Raw genomic sequence first — 19,969 nt, 5'->3', positions numbered from 1 at the left:
GCATGAAGTCTTGAGTCAAACTGGCAGATAAATAATCATGGAAGAGGAAGTAATACAATATATTACCTTATCAATATTTAGTCCCACCCGTATTATAGAACAGAATAATAGAAAACAAACAAGGAGCGGTTAGAGGCAGGTTTCATTCAGTCTTTTATTTCTTTATGAAGTGTTTGTCATCGGCGGTGTTTCCCTTCAGACGGACAGACTTCAGACTTTCCTTCACTCGAACTTGCATGTTGGACGAAGTGGCTCATACCGGGGGAAAATTCATTCATGTCTTTATGTCTATTACGGAAGAAGAAAATGTATCGTTGCATCTTTATATTATAGCAGGTGCAGAAACATCATTGTGTCTGTGCCACTCTGAATCACATTAATCTAATGATAACATCATTTGTTGGTTCGTTCTCTGTAATTCTTTGAACCCCCTCAGGAGAAACTCACATCCACACTGAGCTCAACCTGAGACACGACTACATTTATAACCTCCTGACGACAACACGTCAACACTAACAAACTCGACACTGACACACACACGCTGCAGCACACCTCTCTGTATGTACAATATATTAATATACACTCTATATACACTGTTGACTATTCAACTGAGACAGTAAAGTGAAACCTAAAGCCAGCACTACTGTGGACTGTGGTGGGTCTCAACCTGAGGTCAGGGCTGAGGGTGGTTTGCAGATATGTTTGGGTTTGGAAAAGAAGAAAAATTTTTGTGTCCTTCAAGTTCTTTTGTTGACTGTTACAGATGTTTGTTTGTGTCCTCTACGCCCATCTGCCACTCGAGGTGAAGTTCCTGCTCATGCTGTAGCCGGAGACGGAGCTCTGGTGTTTTCCCCAGGCTCCGAAAGGAACGACGATGATGGTGGAGTTGTCCTCCGACCCGTACTGCAGCGCCTTAAACACAAACATTACCTGTCGTTACTTTACATTTTGTGTCTCTGCAATCTTATTTGTCTCTTTGCTGTAGTTTTGTGTCTCCTGGTAGTCCTTTTTTGTGTGTCTGTAGTTGTTTCATGTCTCTTTGTGGTGTTTTTTTGTCTTTGTAGCCATGTTGTGTATCTTTGTAGTAGTTGCTTGTCTTCACATAATTGTTTTTGTCTCCTTGTGGCAGTTTTATGTCTGTTTGTGGTAGGTTTGTGTCTCTGTAGTCGTGTTGTGTATAATTTGGTAGTTTTGTCTGTCTTTCTAGTTGTTTTGTGTGTCTTTGTAGTAGTTGCTTGTCTCAATGTAGTTGCTTTTGTCTTCTTGTGGTAGTTGTATGTCTGTTTGTGGTAGATATGTGTCTCTGTAGTTATTTCATGTCTCTTTGTGACAGTTTTCTTTTTGTTTGTAGTTGTTTTTAGTCTCCTTGTGGCAGTCTTGTGTCTCTTTACAGTAGTTTTGTGTCTCTGTCTAGATGTTTCATGTTTCCTTGTGGTAGATTTGTGTGTCTTTGTAGTTATATGATTGTCAGTCTGCTTAATCAGACGCTCATGGTTTGTTCAATAACACATCCATGCTGCAGAGTGAGCAGCTGTCCAGAGGGTGACAGTAGAAGTAAGGGATATTTCTCTGGTACCTGCTGAGTGATGACATCAGCAGCCTCTGTGGGGTCTTGGCACTGGCTGATGACATCACAGATCTCTTGGTCACTCAGCAGGAAGTTGATGCCATCGGTGGTCAGAGCCAGGAAGGAGTCGTTGGCATGATGGACCTGCAGAGACGGACAGAGAGGTCAGGATCGACCACATCTCCCTGAATGATTTAAGGTCGGAGGTCAGATGAAGCTGCAGCAGGACTCACAGTGACTCGTTTTGTGTCCGGCTCAGCGATGACGCCGCTGTTTTTCAGATGGAAGTCTCCGATGCTGCGCGTCATGGCGAGCCGTCCGTTAACGTTAGCCTGACCAACGCTGTTCCACGTCACATAGCCGCCGAACTGCTGTATCCTGAAATCAAACACAGAAGAGCAGTCGTCCTTTAATGTTGGAGAGACAGCAGGTCCGACTCCTGTCCCACATTCTGGTGGTGAGACGATCCTTGTTATTACATTCAGATGAGTGTACCTATATGGTACATCAGTGACATTTAAGGAGAGCGAAGGACTTTGACTTTCTGTGTCTGTAGGTCAGAGCTTGATGCTGAAGCGTTGACATATGTTTGGGTGATCTCCAGAGTTAAACATAGCCTCATTTCACTGTTACATAACAGCAGCTGCTTCATGCTAGAGGGAAACCCAACCCTGTTAACCTACAGCTCTGCTTTCATTTCATCTGCTGTATGAACCGGACCTCATGTACTGTATGCAGGAGAGTTGTTGAGCAAGGCACTGGCTCGCTGCCAGTTGGCCACCACGGTCCAACATACCGCAGAGTTTATATACAACTTGATTTGCTGCAGGAAACCTGAACCCTGCCGCTCCACCGGCCTCCCTCCTCGCTGCTCACTCTGGATTAACACTACGTTCTGGACCTTGTGTGATTTTTGACCAACTCCCAAAATATTACAATATAAATATAATGGGTCACCATGCAAAAGTCCTTCAGACTCTCCATCAATGATTTCCACTGCTGCCTGGTTGTTAAGTGTCTCTGTAGATGTTTAGTGTTTCTTCTAGTGGTCACAGTACTATTAACAGTAGTAAAAGGAGTCCAACAGGGTGTACCTTCGTCTCTCGTCCTCGCGGTCAGGTGTGTGATCTTTGGTGAGCTTGCTGGCTCGTCCCCTCCTGCACAGCATCGCCCGGCTGTCACCAGCACTGCCCACCACCAGCTCCACCCCGTCACGTAGCAAAGCAACCGTCGCCGTGGTGCCGGCGGTCAGGAAGGAGGCTGGGGAGGAAGAGAGGGATGGAGTGGTGGTGAGTACAGAGTATCTTGTACTCTTTGAAGTACTTTACATACTCAATATGTAAGTACGTAGCAAGTACACGACTTCTGTCTCTCTGTGTTTGTGTGTCTCACCATTGTTGAAGTAGCTGAGATGTGTGTGTAGAGCCTTGTCTGCGTCTAAAAAGGCTTTCTTTAAAACTTTCTCCAGATCGTCGTCCTCCTCCAAAGCATCTCTGCACAAAGACAATCGACACATCAATCAGTGTCGTACAGTGAAGTAGTAATGATAAATACATTTGATGAATAATATTTAGAGGTTTCAACCTGATAAACTTCTCCATAAAGGTGTAGCAGTAGTCTGCAGCGTGCGGGCCGGCGTGGCCGTCGAATACGGCGAAGTAAAGCAGGTTGTCATGGATACGAGCGACACGGAGGCGGTCCTCGTTCTGCTTCCTGAGACCCAAAGCAGATGCACAGCCGACCCGGGACAGACTGACCTGAGACAGGGAGGAGGTCCATTCATTATTTCATCCATCCAGACATTTATAGATCAGTTCATCCTTCCTTCCATCCAGTTACCTGTGGGATGGGTTTCCCATATCTGATACTGGAGGGCAGCAGTATCGGTTCTTCTATCCTGTTGTCCCAAATACCAAATGAGTCCCAGGTGACCGGCCGGTCGCCGCCATTGCTGTCGAAGCGGACCGACCCGCTGGCCTGTCGCACGCCCACCACCCCGAACAATGCCCCGCCCACCTGCAGGACGTGAATTCATCAACAAAGTCCGGAGGAAGCTTTCTGAAGCGCTCCAACCTTCCAAACGCATCAAATACATGAGAGACTCACCTGTCCGGACGCCGTGGAGGTTTCTGGCGAGGAGCGAGCGGCGAGGAAGGTCTGTCTGGCGACGGTGGAGCGACCACAACGCAGCAGATTGAAGAGCACTGTAGACGACATGACTGACTGTCTTTAACAGCTGTGGAGGAATCACCTGACCCGGCGGAGGGTTTCTGAAACACAAATGAAATAAAATGTATTTACCTGATGATTATTACTGAAGAACTAGAATCAGAACATGTTTGACACGTTAGCTTGATGAATGACCCCAGTTATTAATGGCACAGAAGAAGAAGTTTGCCTTGGGAGAAACATTTTGAGATTTGACTTCTTCAGATGTGAGATGAGACAGACTGTGACGCGGAAGAGAAAAGTCAGCTGAGGATCGGTCATTTAATCCCTCCCAGCCTCTCCTCTCTACCACACCTCGTCTCTCACCGCTGTTTGTAGCCCACAAATGGCCTTCGACCTCCTGCTGTGATTGAGCCGTGTGACGTCTCCTATCCATTACAAGTACACCTGAACCAGCCTCCAAAAATACTGCATCTGACTGCACTGGAAAAGGAAAGTTTATCTCCAACTGCTGACAGAAAAACACTTAAACCACTTTTTTCTTTTGAGTTTGTAATGTTCGAGAGCTTTTATTTTGAAGGACGGGTACGGGGGAATCAAGAAATTTGCATCAGTTAAGTTATGAAAAAGAAACGAGCCAACACAAAAATGCTGCACGTAGATCGCACTGATTCGAGACCTTTACTCCATTTACCTGTGACACAGTTTGTTTTCTGCCAAGCTTCTGTGTGAAGTGGTTTGCCAGAGTAAATAAAGCTGGTCACTATTAATAACATGCACTCCTCCCCTCCCCTCCTGTCCGTCTTCACCTGCACTATCAGACGTGGGCACAAAAAATATCTACTAAACAAAACAAACTGACGTCCTCCTGTCCAGAAACACACATCAGAGACTTTATCAGTTTATATGACCTCTACAGACCAGAACAGTGCATCCATACTGAAACACATGTGACCCACTTGTTGTTGACAAAACAATGCACATGCGTGTTTGGGTGCACACACACACACACGCACGCACACACACACACACACACACACACACACACACACACACACACCAGTACAAGTTCAGAGTAACACAAAAACATGTTTTTAAATGTGTAATCATATATATTGTAAAAAGTCCCATTGAATGGCATTAAACCAAATATATAAATAAATGTTATTCAGACCCAAAACATCCTGCAGAATATATATAAGGGCTGTTGCTTCAGTGCAAACTGACCTTAACAGATTTACAGAATCTGAACCAGAACCGCAATTTTACAAACAGGATTGTGATGCATCAGGTTTTGCGAGATTAATAATATTAAACTACCTGAATGTATATAAATAGTTCATATGAGCTCCACCTCCACCAACAATGAATGCTTCTTATGGCTCACATGCATCATCCAACACCCACACTGTTCATTTTTATTTGTTTTTAGCTAAATGAGCAGTTTTACTTTAGATGCTGTACTTTAACTACATTTTGCATATACATGCTTGTACTTGACAGTTTCCATGCAGGACTTTCTTCAGTCTCTATTTCTACTTTTACTTGATGAATGATACTCTGCATGTTGTAATTAACAGTCATGAGGTGACTTTAAACTGTGAGGCTGCCATCAATGCAGAAATCTCTGCAAACAGACCAGTTAACAGGACATCAGAGACAAAATGGCGGATAAAAGCTCACCTTCTTGAGGTTTGCCTTCTTTTAATGCTGATGTTCCCGCCTGGGCTGTTTCCGTGGCAACAGGTGTCCAGCAGCTGCCTCGAGCCGTCACTCGCCCTCGCGCTGTGACTGTTGAGACCGGGGGGCTCGGCTCGAGGGCATTTAAAGCGGAGCCACAGCCGTCCAATCAGAATCTGAGAAGTCCTGACGTCATCGCCGAACAGCGCCAAGAGGGTGCGAGTGTTTTTGGCGCCAAGCCAGAACCGGAAGAGTCTCTCTCTCTCCTCCTCCTCCTCCTCCTCCTCCTTCTTCTTCTTCTTCTTCTTCTTCTTTCTACATTTATTCACGTCTTATTTTTTTAATTTAAACAAACTACAGTAACAGTGATGGCAGTGACCTATTAGTAGTGACTCTAGTGAGGTAAGTCTCCTGTTTCTTACATTTAAATTGTCATTATAAGTAAATAAAAGTGGTATGACGTAGCAAAAATGTCACTTATGCTAACGGGCTACATATTAATTCTATCTTGTATCTATTCCAAAAAATAATAGTTAAGTAGGAAGTATCTGTAATTAAAAGGTTTTTTGAGCATCTAATACTAATATAAATACATTATGTATATTACAGCTATTCCTAATCCTTAATTCAACGTTTATAAGAATTACCAGAGTTAAATATTAACCCGAGTTTTTCATTTAAAAATGTAATAAAACTAAACTAAGGGCCATTCCACTTCTTTATTAAGTTCTGAATGGAGCCACTTTGATCCATGTACAAGTGAGCAGCTCCACCTAGTGGCTAATTAGCTAATTCCTGAATTGATCCACATAGAAGACATCAGGAGTGAAGTAGTTTTATTTGTAAATCTTCTATCTATCTATCTATACTTACTATGTATATATATGTATGTATGTATGTATATGGAGATGAGTTACAAGTGATGAACATTTTTTTAATTTATGGAAACATTAGTCGCAAACGACTTTTAGGAAAGTATGGAATTACTGTATGTGTTTTGTATGTTTTATAAATCAGTTTCTCTTTCCACATTTGTCAAATTTAGTTTTCCATCAAACAGCATCAGTACAGAGTATTAGGTGGTGTTTTATATGTTGGCATAACAAGCTATTGTTAACTAGCTAAAACTGACAATTGTTTTTCCAGCGACAGTCTTTATAACTCAAACCATTCTGACATTCACAATCAAACTGTAAAAACCTGCTCGGCCTGTTGCTTAGGAGGGTATCTCTGCAGACCCGGAGGCTGCAGATTCAGACCCGCAGTTCTGGGCCCCTCATGTTTTTGACAGCGCCCCGTTTTCATTACGACACCAAACTGGAACAGGATCGGAGTGTGAGTATTGAACATGAATCACATTATTTGTTTAATGTCATAAAAATACTCTTTTGACTTGAATTTGACAGCGAAATGTACGTTTTAATGTGATACGTTTAATATGATATGACTCTATTTACCATGCGTCTGAAAGGCACGTCAAATATTCATCTAGGTTAAGCTAAAAGGTAGCTAATGCTAGCTTGTTGGAAATGAACTGTTTGACCATACCTTTTGTTTAATGAAACTGAAGTGTGATGACGAATACTTATAGCATGTACATGAAATTAGAAATAAAAAAATGATTAAAGCAATTAAGTGGACGACATGAGAAAAACACCTATAGGCTTAACGTTACGTTTTTAGAAAAGCATGGAACTGTTTACATTTTCTGAAATTGAGACATACACACGAAAGTAAATTATGTATTAGGCCTATATATCATGTATGTTAACATGTATTATTATATATCATATTACATATCATGTATGTTTAGATCAGTATTTACATTTAGTCTATGTTACTCTCTACTGTATTTAGAGATTTTGTGGACAGAAATTAAGGTCATCCAGGTAAGATCAAAAGACAAAACAGGGTGGGTGTGCACATCCAAAAAAAACTAATACAGGTGCTGGATCAATAAAGACCCAAAAGCAAAAAAAGGAAATGTCCGCACACTGTTTAAAAGCTCCAAGTAACTTTAATGGCAAGTACAAGTGCAACGTTTCGACCTCACTGATCTTCTTCAGGCATTTCTTAAAATCACAAAGCAGGTCAGACAATATAAAGGCAAGCAAAACAATTAGCTGCACAGGTGATTACCTTGACAGTGAGGAACAGCAGGACGCCCTTTTTGCCTTTTTGATCGCAGTTTTGCACAGAACACCAAAACAACTGGGCTTCACGGATGAAGTCCAGTTCATCTTAGGTGTTCTGTTTCCAGAGGTAGGTCTAACCATGTAATGTATTTGTGTGTGTTCCTGCACTTTCAAAGCCTAAATAAACAGCTACAATGGTGCTACTTGTGTATGGACCCGTGTATAATGGCTTGCTGTTCAGCACTGGTATAATGGTGTATTTAAATTATATATATTTTTAAAGTAACCATTCTCTTTTGGAAGGACATCATATATGGCCTGTCTGTCCTTGCAGGAGGCTGAGCAGGTCTTCCTCACTGGTCAGCTTTATCATCAGAGGTAAGAATGTAATTTTTTAACACAAATCTTTATCAACTGTTTGATAATATTAATACCTTTATTAAGAAGTAGTTATGTTAATTAATGTGCCTTAAGTGTTTCCAATATTTCTGTTAACCCAGCAGTGATTATGTTGTCCATTTACTATTTCATTGAAGTGGAGGAGTTCAATAGAGGGATAGATCGACAATTAAAGAAAGAAGGGAAACCATTCAATTGGTATGTAGGGCTGTTTCCTACTTCACAATCTGTGGTTCGAATATGTCAATTACATGTAAATACATGTTATTTCTGCTCTGTTTTCTTGCATCTCGCTATCTTTTACTCCCTCGGGAGTCGTAGAGGCCTGTAGGGTTTCTACCAGGCGGGGAGTTTGACGAGAAAGTGTGACATGCATCAAAACTTTTGTTTGTTTTAATAAAAAGGATGTTCACAAAAGTTGTGTCCTATGTTTCTGAACAAAATGTAAGGTAAAATTATTCTGGTATGTTTTAGAGGTTTAAGCATATTTTGATGATAATGGGATAATATGAATCAGAATTGTTTTGGCATTTGGGTGGAATAAACCTTTAATAATGAACCACAATTATTCTAGCAACTGGGTGGAATGAACCTTTAATATTATAGTTAGACCTTTTAATGATATTGGCATAATATCATGAATCAGAATTGTTTTGGGCGGAATAAACCTTTAATACCATAGTTAGACAGGAAGTAGTGTTTTGCTGTCATCCAGTTCGATAGGTGGCGCTGTCGCGGTGCGGTCCTGAACCTGCAGCCTCCGGTACTGGAGGCACATACTCCTCCCTGTAGGGGGCACTGTTGCAAAAACACAAGGGGCCCAGAGCTGCGGGTCTACAGACGAAAGTGAAACTAAAGTTTTGTCACTGTGTCAGTGGATCATCAGGAGGAGGAAAGTGTTGACTGCTTTAAACTGAACAGTGTTTAGTGCGACGCAGATTGAAGAGGACTTTGCGGTTCTAAGTTTTTATTTTTTTTCCTGGAGGATGAGATGTTTGTGGTGTTTGTGATCCTCGTGCACGGTAAGATAAACTTCCTCTTTCTGATCTGATCAACACCTCATTCACAGATTCGAACTTCCCGGATCAATAACTCATAAGCAAATATTGTTAAAACACAAACGACGACTTTTAACTACCAAAGTAAGGTAGACAACGAGCTACAGCCGTATTTTCATCAAAACGAGCGGGCTGGACAGATAGCAGTGGTCTCTATGGCCAGCCGTCTGTGAGACGAGGCCGCAGGGACCGTCTACAAAGTGCAACACACACACACACACATACGTGTGTATATACGTGTATATATATATATATATATATATATATATATATACACATATACATATATATAGATATATGTATCCCCTTATAAAGGCCTAGATTTTAAATTCACACAGCCAAAAAACAAAACATCTGTGCAATGACATTCTGTCACTGGAAACAGTGGCCTTAAAGGATAACTACCGTTTTTTACAACCTGGACCTTATTCCCAGCAAAAGATATGGTCATTTACTCACCCAGATAACTTTGGTGTCATTCGGCGTCGTTCGGACAAAATTAGATCCAGTGTAGCGGCGATATATCCATATAATGCGAGTAACGGGGCATCGACACACAGCCTCTATATAACACATTATCTGCCACGAAACTAGTTCATTTCATCAATATTTTGTTATGAAATGCTAGCGCTATTAGCCTCTGAGTCCGGGCTCGTCTGTTATCAACATCCGGGGTCAAACTAGCAGTAGCAGCTACAGGTAAACAAGCTGGGCTGTCGCGGGTGCGCGCAGCTCAGAGACGACATGTTCCAGGTCAGAGGTAGTAGCTCAACCTACAGACCCCAGATGTTCACAACAGACGAGCCCGGACTCAGAGGCTAATAGCGCTAGCATTTCATAACAAAATATTGATGAAATGAACTAGTTTCGTGGCAGATAATGTGTTATATAGAGGCTGTGTGTCGGTGCCCCGTTACTCGCATTATATGGATATATCGCCGCTACACTGGATCTAATTTCGTCCGAACGACGCCAAATGACACCAAAGTTATCTGGGTGAGTAAATGACCATATATTTTGCTGGAAATAAGGTCCAGGTTGTAAAAAACGGTAGTTATCCTTTAAGCCATGAACCGAGACTGTGAAACAACCTTTTGATTAGTTATGATACAGTCAAATTATATGAAAATTTTAAAATGAATATGGCTATCTTACTGTACATTATTAATGAATAAATCCACAAGAACATGAAGAACAAAAAGAAAATTTGTGACTAGATTTATCAGTAAGGACAGAAATATTTAAGATCTCTATCAAGAATAGAAAATTCCCCAAAACTATGCAGAAGCACATTTGTCCAAACTAACAGTTGTAGTATAACCAGCAGGAGACCATTGATGTGTGGAGTGATTTTGGTGACACTACAGTCAATATTAGTGAAGTTATTGAATATTTTTTGTAGTCTTTCTTTTGGTGTTGCACCTTGTAGACGCATGTAGACGCGTGTTTTAACACCCACACTTTTCCCGGTTAGAGGGTTCAACAGCCACACTTCTTCTGCAGTCGCTCAGTTTCTCTGGCCGCTCTCTGTCTGCGCTGCGGAGGCCTCCTCTCCCCCTCCCTCTCCTGTTGTTGCTTCAAACATGACACCGGCTTTCAGTGTGAATGGCTGATGATTGGCTGTTCTGCCTCAAGTCCCGCCTCTCTTGCTGTGTTAGATTTACCGTTCAGCTCATGCTGAGGAGGCGGGAACTAGCCATAGATATACATAGATATAGCCTACATAGACGCTTCACTGAGCGCTGAATCGTACGTCGAAGTCATGGAGTGAACTTTATAAAGCTCCTTCTACAAAGTGCTGTAAGTTAATGTCTCTCATTTACACATTCACACACATATGAATATATTCAGGAAACAGGCAGGAACCAAAAACAACGTGTGTAACGTCCTCTGATCATTATAAACGTTAACTTCTCCTTATATGTTCAGTAAACAGGTAGGCACCAAACCCACGTATGTATTTTTCTAATGTTTTTATTAGTTTACAGCTGCCAATGTATGTAACTCTGTTACTGTGATGATAAATATTGAATCTGTGTCTATAATAACCAGATCCTGACATGTAAATGTGATGTCTGTGGGAATAAAAAGCACTGACGTTTACATTTTACATTTAACTGATTTTGATGAATGTTTTTTATATCCAGTGATTTTAACGACTAAAAATGACAATCATGGAGACAAAAAAGTAACAAAGTCTGCGAATCAAAAATAAAAAAATAAGACACTGCAATTGGCTGTCTGGCGTTTACATAGAGCAGGTCACTGAAGAACATATATGCATACTTGTATCTATACAGCTGAATGTACAAGGAGGCACATTGAAGAACATATGTATATATGTGTATGACTGTAAAGACTCATAAAAACATTAGAAAAACACATACGTGGGTTTGGTGCCTCCCTGTTTACTGAACATGTAAGGAGAAGTTAACGTTTATAATCATCAGAGAACGTTACAGACGTTGTTTTTGGTTCCTGTCTGTTTCCCAGATATATTCCTATGTGTGTGAATGTGTAAATGAGAGGCAACAAGGATGTGTGAGACACTCCATCTCACTCCTCTTGCCTCTCCTCGTGTCCGTATCCCACCTCAGCGCTTCACAGGTAGTGCACCTGCACAGGTACATGCGTCCCCTTCTGACTACTACAGGACTGAATTCTACAAATGAGATGTTGTTGACATGCAGCTTAGAGAAAGATTTGAGCAGGAGGGAATACAAATGTTAAAGCATCTGGAACAAGTTCTCTTAACTGGAAAGACACATCACATCCATCCCCCACACTTTTGAAAAGCTTGCTACGCCCCTGATGGTTAGAGCCTTTATATTAACTCACATGTTACATATAGATTGTTTGACTCACATGTAATCTGTAATATGGTATTAGGTTGTAACTGTTAGTTGCTGTGCATGAAGAGCGACCTAGACGAGCTGGAAAAGATTTGAACGTAATAACAGGTCAGATAAAGCAGTATTTTATCAGGTTGAGCAAGTACTCATAGTATTCTGTACAGATAATAAACTTTTTAAGGATAAAATGTGTCAATATCCAAAATCTCAATGAAGGAGAGTCCTCTGATTAAACCATTTTCTTCTGACATCACAGTCGAGGTGGGAAGTTTCAGCTTCTTCGTACAGATGTGTTCTAGTTTGCAACTTGTATAAATGTATATATAATGTAATATAATGTATAATGTATAAAGGAATCTGACAAATGGTTATCAGTGAACCTGCAGAGGGACATCAGGCCATATTTCAACATAAATGAACATAGTTGATGAGCCTTTAGTTCCCGTTAGACAACAGCTAGCGTTAGCATTCAACCTCTTCCTAGCTAACAAGACTGTTTGATAGTGTGACGTGATATGATCGTAAAAGTGTAAATAAGTTCTCAGATATCAACACACATCTTAGACTGCTGCTGTAATTTAACCTCTCTACCTGTGTGACCTCACAGTTTCCCAGCATGCCTCAGCTGTGGAGCTGTATGAGGGGGAGGAGTTTGTCCTGCTGCCCTGTGAGTTTCACACCTTTGACATGGACGCCCCCTCAGTGGTGTGGAGTCGCTTGGATCTCCATCCTACAACCGTCCACAAGCGTCAGCAGGAAGGTGATGAGCTTGGAGACCAAAACCAGCTTTACAGTGGCCGAACATCCATGATGGCTGATGCTCTGGAAAGTGGAGACCTGAGCCTCAATCTGACTAAACTCCGCCTCTCTGACAGCGGGAACTACACCTGCACCGTCAGAGGGTTCAGATGGGGGAGAAAGAGAGAGCGGAGAGTGACAGACGTACAGCTGCAGGTCAAAGGTCAGCCACAATCCCTGAAACCAGCTGTAGCTACAGGTCCGAGGTCAGTACTGTAGATAAAGGTCAAAGGTCATGTTCATTATGTTTCTGTTTCCCACAGAACGATTTGTATTTCCATCCTGGGCCACAGCTCTCCTGGTTCTCCTGGCTGTTGGTCTTATTGTTTCGGGGAGTCTTTTAGTGCATTTTCGGCAGTATTTCATGTCAGGTACGTCACTTCTACTACACTACCCAGAATGCCAATGGTTGTCATCTTTAGGCTTGTAACTCGACCGTGATTGTTGAGGCAGAGTGTCGACAGCTAGTTCTGGGATTATAACAGAAGGATGAGACGGTGAGGTCCTGTTACCATCACAGTTCCTGCTCCTGTCTTCACAGCTGATGTTGTGGTTTGTTGTCCTCTCAGTCTACCAGGTGGAGGTGGATTCAGGGGCGGAGTCTGTCCAGCTGCCCTGCAAAACCATAATTCACCACCCTAAGGACGTCACAGCCGAGTGGACGAACAGTGAAAACATGAACGTCCACGTGAATCAGAATGGCTCTCTGGCTGACGAGCAGCATGATCTTTACAGAGGCCGAACAGAGATGAAGAGAAACTCACTGAGAGACTTCAGTCTGACCCTGAAATACCCCACAGACTGGGACACAGACACCTACACCTGCACCATCTACAGCAGGTCGAGGACCATCCTGATGAGGAAACGAGTGGTGCTCCTGGTCAAAGGTGAGTACTGCAAAACTGTCATCCATAAAGGCCTTTTATATTGAACCAAAGCCACCTCTCCTGATCCTGTAAGTGTTTTAGTATCTAAACAAAAAACATGGAGGACTCGACCTCTGAGTGAAACTCCAGTTTAAAACTTCCTGGCTGATAAAAAAATGCTGTCAACGAACAGAATCCAGGCAGTTTCCTTCTAAACATGTTTGTCAGAAACTTTTAATTGTTTATTAAAAACTAATTTGTATGCTGCAGGTTTTATGTTAACAAATCACCATCTGTAAAAATCAGTCAGAGAACATTTGATGGGTTCTCTTCCCCCAAAGACAAAATAAAATAAGATTCAAAGTGACCCTGATAGACTTATTACTTAAAAACATCAACACATGTAAATGTCACCAGATGAAACATTACTGTGAAGCACAACATCAGGTTTCTGTACAATGTTGTAATAATTCAATAAAGTTATTGCAGTTTTTCTCAATTGCTAAAACACTAAAACCCATTGGCTGAACAAAGTTCGCAGTTGCCTGAAGTCATTTAGCTAATTGTGCAGTCTGTTGTCAATACCTTAAACCATTTCACATGGTAAAACACAATTTGCAGATCTCACTTAGACTTTTCAGCAGAACTCTAAACACATTCTCATTCTCAAAACACATTCTGCACTCTAATGCACATGTCACCCATACTGGTAAACACAAGTGGCAACAATCAAATACAAAAAGAGAACACATGTCATTGATTAAACACAACCACTCAAAATTGATTTCACTTGTTTCAAATCATGTGACACAACCAATATAAGCCAGTTCAGAGAGCAAACAGATTGTTGAAGATGGAGAAAGTCTAAGAAAGGATGGAAGAAACAAATTGTCTGGCCCTGAACATTGTGCTTTCCATGTGTTTACAGTACTGACTGCTCAATAGATTTTGACTGGTTGCAGGTTCATATCAACAAAAAACAAGAATTACAGTATCACAGATACAAAGGACACGTTTGTGAGATGCAGGGTACAGTACTGTAAAAACGGGTACAAGGAGGAGGAAGAACAAAAAAAATTGCAAAGAGCAAAGCAGAGTATAATTTCTGATCAATTTTGAGCTACTATGATAGAACATGTTTTCATTCATCAGAAGACAATGACGGAAAAATATGAAATTTTTTTAGATTAAAAATGTACTTCTCCCTGAGAACTATATGTTTTGAACAACGTGTTTTCTATTTTTTGGTGTATTGTTTACTGACTGCTTGATAGTGTAAATCATTTTGATCGCTTTGTTTATGATGTGAGAGCAGTGTTTGGTTTTGAGCACAGGTAAATCTGTTTTGAGGCGAAAGTTTCATTTTGCACGAGGAGTCAGAGGTTTTGTAAATAGTGCTTGAAGCTGAGATTTTGTGTTTAATGTTTTCAGAAAATGGAACAAGGTTTCAGAAATTGTGTTTTAGCAATTGAGAAAAACTTTAAAACCTGCTTCTGCTGTCTGTACAGCTGATGTTGTGACTTGTTGTCCTCTCAGACTGTCAGGTGGAGGTGGATTCAGGGGCGGAGTCTGTCCAGCTGCCCTTCAAAACCACAGTTCTCCTGCCTGAGGACGTCACAGCCGAGTGGACGGACAGTTACAACAGGAAGGTCCACGTGTATCAGAATGGCCTTCTGACTGACGAGCAGGATGATCTTTACAGAGGCCGAACAGAGATGAAGAGGACCTCGCTGAGTGACTTCAGTCTGACCCTGAAATACCTCACAGGCAGAGACAGAGACACCTACACCTGCACCATCTACAACAAGGAGAGGAAGATCCTGATGAGGAAACAAGTGAAGCTCCGGGTCAAAGGTGAGTACTGCAAAACTGTCATCCATAAAGGACTTTTATATTGAACCAAAGCCACCTTTCCTGATCCTGTAAGTGTTTTAGTATCTAAACAAAAAACATGGAGGACTCGACCTCTGAGTGAAACATGTTTGTCAGAAACTTTTAATTGTTTATTAAAAACTAATTTGTATGCTGCAGGTTTTATGTTAACAAATCAGCATCTGTAAAAATCAGTCAGAGAACATTTGATGGGTTCTCTTCCCCCAAAGACAAAATAAAATAAGGTTCAAAGTGACCCTGATAGACTTATTACTTAAAAACATCAACACATGTAAATGTCCCCAGATGAAACATTACTGTGAAGCACAACATCAGGTTTCTGTACAATGTTGTAATAATTCAATAAAGTTATTAAAACCTGCTTCTGCTGTCTGTACAGCTGATGTTGTGACTTGTCGTCCTCTCAGTCTGTCAGGTGGAGGTGGAGGAGGGGGCGGAGTCTGTCCAGCTGCCCTTCAAAGCCATGATTCATCTGCCTGATGATGTTAAAGTGGAGTGGACACGAAATGATTACAATCGCACAATGACGGTCCAGGTGTATCAGAACAGCTCTGACCAGCCTGGAGAACAGAACGAGTTTTATAGGGACCGGACAGAGATGAACAAAGACCTGCTGGAAACTGGAGACTTAAGTCTGACCCTGAAAAACCCCAAACACACAGACACTGGGACATACTGGTGCATCGTCTCCAACACAGACAGAGACATCGTGAGAGTGAAAACAGTACTGCTTAAAGTCAAAGGTCAGTATGAAGATACAGGTCAGAGGTATTTGTGTTTGTCTCTGGTTGTTTGTCTCTGGCTGGTTGTTTGTCTCTGTCCAACTGTCCTCTGTCTCCTCTGCAGGGAGAATTCAGATCACAGATGAAACAATCAACATCAGGAACAGAAGCAGCTCAACTCGTACTCATCCTCTGATGGTGGATGATTCGTCTGATTGGTCTGATTGTAGCTCTGACTATTGATCTGATGTGACTTTGGATCAGAGAGACAATGGAGGTGAAGGAGCTGATGGACGGTGGATGACAACATGAAGCTTTATCAGCTTCTTCTTCACTCTGACTCCTTCTATATAATCACTATTGGTCACTATTGATCATCTGTGTGTGATGTCACATGTTGATCAGCTCTGTGATTTGGACTGAAACATGTTCTTGTTTCTTTTTAGACCTTCAGTGTCCCTGAAGGCCACTTGTTGTTTAGATCCTGTGAGCTCGGGCAGAGGTCTCACTTTGAAGGAGACACCTGACACTTTGAATCTGTTTGTGTTTTATTGTCACACTCACTATATTCCAGTTTTTATCAGTTGCTTCAACATGTTTTCTAAAGCACTCACACAGTTTTCTACCTTAATCGACCCTGTTTAGAACAACAAACCAGAATAACATTGTCTTTATCACTGTTGATGTCCAGAAAATGAACTTTAACATCCTTTAAAATCAAGTCAACATCTGTTTGAACAAACGGTCTCAAACAGATGTTGGCAGGCTTATTTTATACCTGTGTGATGACTGAAGTAAGAGTTACGTTACATATCGCTCAGATTTATGATTTCATGGAAAATGTCAACAATAACTAATAAAACAGAATAACAACAGGAGTTTTGACTTTTAGTTTGTTTTACCAACATAACATAACTGACATGGACAAAATGAGGTGAAAGAAAACACACTCTGAAATGCATATTCTCTTGTTTATTTAAAAAAAAGCTTCACCTTTGATCACCAGAACCAAAAATCAATGAACCACTACTAGTTGACCAATCACAGAGCTCGGAGTGAAGCCACATGATCCACTGAGAGCGTTTCAGGGCGACGACCAGAAAACAAACATTAAAGTTCCAGCAGCGCTCAAATCTTTGATATTCATCAGTGTGACAGAAGAAAGACGAGACTTCAGCAGGATGAGACACGTTTCAGTCTGTAAGTGTGTGACCGCATCATTTATTACATTTTATACTAAAACACTGTCAACAGCTGCAAACTCATTGTATCCTCTCTGTTGTCAGTGCTGTGTGTCTACTGCTACTTTGTGAGTGTCACGGTGCTACTGTGGCAGCCCTGTTGTAGCGGACCCTTGGCGTCAATAAATGAGGCGGAGAGATTCAACGGGTGCTTGAATTTTATTATCGACTGTAGCACAGTGAAAATTATGAAAGAGAAATACAGAAAGAAAAAGAAAGATTACATTAAATACATAAACATTTAATTTACAATTTCCAAGCCCTCATTCAACAGAAAAATAAAAGATGAATTTATTGAAAACATTTACAATCATTATTAACTCCATTCACCATATCAAAACAGTATTGGCGGCATCCCTCAGGATAAATAAATCCAGTGGCGGAGCCAGAAATTTTTCATTGGGGTGGCCAGGGTGAGACCATTACTTAAATAGGGGTGGCAATACGTAGATACCAGAAGCATCTAGATGGCTGTTTCAATACTATATTTTTACTTATTAATTTTTTTCAATGTGAATTTGTGAAACAGTGGGCCTGTCACCATTCAGATCAAGTAGATTGTTTGTTTTTTTTAAATATATTTTTTGGCTTTTTATGCCTTTATTGATAGCACACAGTAGAGAGAGACAGGAAAGGGGGAGGCAGAGAGAGGGGGAATGACATGCAGGAAAGGGCTGCCCGATGCGGGATTTGAACTGGGGCCGCCTGCGAATGAGGACTATACGCCCTCAGATCAATTAGATTGTTAACAGGAAATCTCCACAAATGTAAATATTAGGCTAATAAACTTCATTAATCAGCTTGTTCCTACTGTCCTAGATTGATACATTCAATTTCTTCTTTTAGTGTCTTGTTTCCCCAAGAACAAAATCTGTGCAAGTCAAGAAGTCAGAAATAAATGTACTTTTATTTATATATTAAAGATGATGAACATTAATTGACAAAAAGTAAGTACTTGAGATGCTGTAGTGTATTGCATAAAAAAAACACAAAAAAAAAACAACAAACAGTCCCTTCAGTATGCTCTCATAAAAAAGGCTAATTAATTAATTAATTAATATATTATTAGAATAATCATTAGTTGGAGTTCTAATGTATATACCTGTAGGAGGCCCTTTCACCCCAGGGTTGTTCACCGTCTCCTGCTGTGGGTCTGGTCTGTTGACACCTGTCAGTTGAACCACACAGGATAAAATATTAATAGGAGGATTTGGTCATGTCGGGTTTAAATTATACTATACCTGTATCTAGCATTGTTACTTAGAATGTAATGATTAATTGCAATACACAAAGTAAACAGTAGCTGTGGGCATACCTACCTTGTGATGAGCCCTGCATGGGTTCTGTGGTGACAGTGTCTGAAACACAAATGTTGAAACTGTCAGTAAGTCTTAATGATTTCATGAAGCATCATTACATATAACATTATAGGTGATACAAAAGGCAGAAACGGCAGGCAGTCACAGTGTGCTGTAACGTTAGCTACCTGTGGATCTGTGTTCTTCCCTGCTGACTTCATTTTCATCCTGTTCCTGTCTGTGCTCACCACTGTCCCTCCTTCCAACTTTCCCTGTCTTTCTACTGAATAGCAGGTAATTTTTCTTTTCATTTTGCCTGACAGGTAAGGAGAGCAGACTTGTCTCAAAAATCACGAAATACACATGATATAATGTAACGTATATGAGGGCAGTCAGAGCAGACTCTCCATTCGCTAACTGTTACCAGATGTATGTGTCTGAAATGCTTCAGAACTGAAGTAAAGTCACAGTCAACAAGTAAGAAAACTCGACCAGAACCGACCAAAGTGATCATAGAAAACTTACCTCCAAAGGTGTCCTTGCTTGGCGACAGCGTATCATGACAAACTGGCTGCTCCTGCTCTGCTCACGCACGTATGCATTTATGTAAACCGTCCGGCTTCGCGCACGGCGACGCTGTTGGTTCGCAGCGAGAATGTGCTGTATTGCAGCCGTGGTTTCTCACACGCGCGGACTTTGGCAACGCATTTATATAGAGTAGCAGGTGAAGCCTCTCTGGATGAGGTTCAGCTGAGTTTAATACACCTGTTCCCTTGATATCTGTGAAATGCCACAGGGTTGTTTTTTTTTATGTGTAGTACTATAAACTCATATATGCAGATGTTGTGGAAAACTTAAACGTGTAATTCAATAAAAAGTTTTTTTTCATCTACCATTTTCTATTTTTTTTTCTTGCGCCAGTGGTCCGCAGCTATGAGCGCATTTCAACACTGAGCATTGTTTTATTATTTCGAAAAGTGGAGGATGTAAATTTCCCTGACGCGCTTGATCACTGAGCATTCGGTGCTAAGAAGGCTGTTAAGAGTGGGTCAGCTCGATCTTACATTTCCTTCTTAGTGAAAGATCTTCTTAAGCTGAGAGCGACTCTGGGAAACACATCCTTCTTTCACAGCGTTCTTAAGAGCGCTCCTAAGAAGATCTTAGCACTTAAGAGCTTCTTAACGAATCTGGGAAACGCGGCCAATATCTGCTGGGATGTGAGAGCGTGACTTCGGTTGGTAATGTTGGGAATGTAAGGACGGATTAGGTTGTGTATGTAAATTGATGGACT

General features: G+C 41.2%; 2 protein-coding genes and 1 long non-coding RNA gene across 5 annotated transcripts; 2 read left to right on the top strand and 1 right to left on the bottom strand.

The window, feature by feature from the left end:
* Positions 1-136: 136 nt before the first annotated feature.
* ppm1ka (protein phosphatase, Mg2+/Mn2+ dependent 1Ka) lies at positions 137-5,560 on the bottom strand. The gene is made up of 9 exons (XM_084343492.1): positions 5,420-5,560; positions 3,674-3,837; positions 3,407-3,583; positions 3,152-3,324; positions 2,960-3,060; positions 2,662-2,827; positions 1,801-1,945; positions 1,577-1,711; positions 137-912 (listed from the first exon to the last, which is right to left on the bottom strand). Exons 2-9 carry the CDS (start codon positions 3,782-3,784, stop codon positions 781-783), a joined length of 1,140 nt encoding a protein of 379 aa, XP_084199618.1. The 5' UTR covers positions 3,785-3,837; positions 5,420-5,560; the 3' UTR covers positions 137-780.
* Positions 5,561-5,668: 108 nt separating this feature from the next.
* On the top strand, positions 5,669-7,929 carry LOC311251170. Its single transcript, XR_014621365.1, has 3 exons — positions 5,669-5,818; positions 6,637-6,751; positions 7,855-7,929. It is a non-coding gene; the product is annotated as an uncharacterized lncRNA (long non-coding RNA).
* A 682-nt stretch (positions 7,930-8,611) lies between these two features.
* Positions 8,612-17,014, top strand: LOC311251154 (uncharacterized protein). 3 transcript variants are annotated; one of them, XM_084343482.1, is made up of 7 exons: positions 8,612-8,972; positions 12,468-12,821; positions 12,922-13,029; positions 13,228-13,545; positions 15,061-15,378; positions 15,825-16,160; positions 16,264-17,014. In XM_084343482.1, exons 1-7 carry the CDS (start codon positions 8,942-8,944, stop codon positions 16,380-16,382), a joined length of 1,584 nt encoding a protein of 527 aa, XP_084199608.1. In that variant the 5' UTR covers positions 8,612-8,941; the 3' UTR covers positions 16,383-17,014. The 3 variants fall into 3 exon arrangements, with proteins under 3 accessions (XP_084199608.1, XP_084199607.1, XP_084199609.1); XM_084343481.1 differs by having other exon boundaries at positions 15,825-16,178; XM_084343483.1 differs by lacking the exon at positions 8,612-8,972 and adding an exon at positions 11,597-11,632 and having other exon boundaries at positions 15,825-16,178.
* Positions 17,015-19,969: the final 2,955 nt, after the last annotated feature.

This window comes from Pagrus pagrus (genome assembly GCF_965226575.1).
Source record: "Pagrus pagrus genome assembly, chromosome: 22".
Taxonomy (NCBI): Eukaryota; Metazoa; Chordata; class Actinopteri; order Spariformes; family Sparidae; genus Pagrus; species Pagrus pagrus.
Note: the sequence above shows the minus strand (reverse complement) of the source record. Positions and strands in the feature narration are given on the sequence as shown.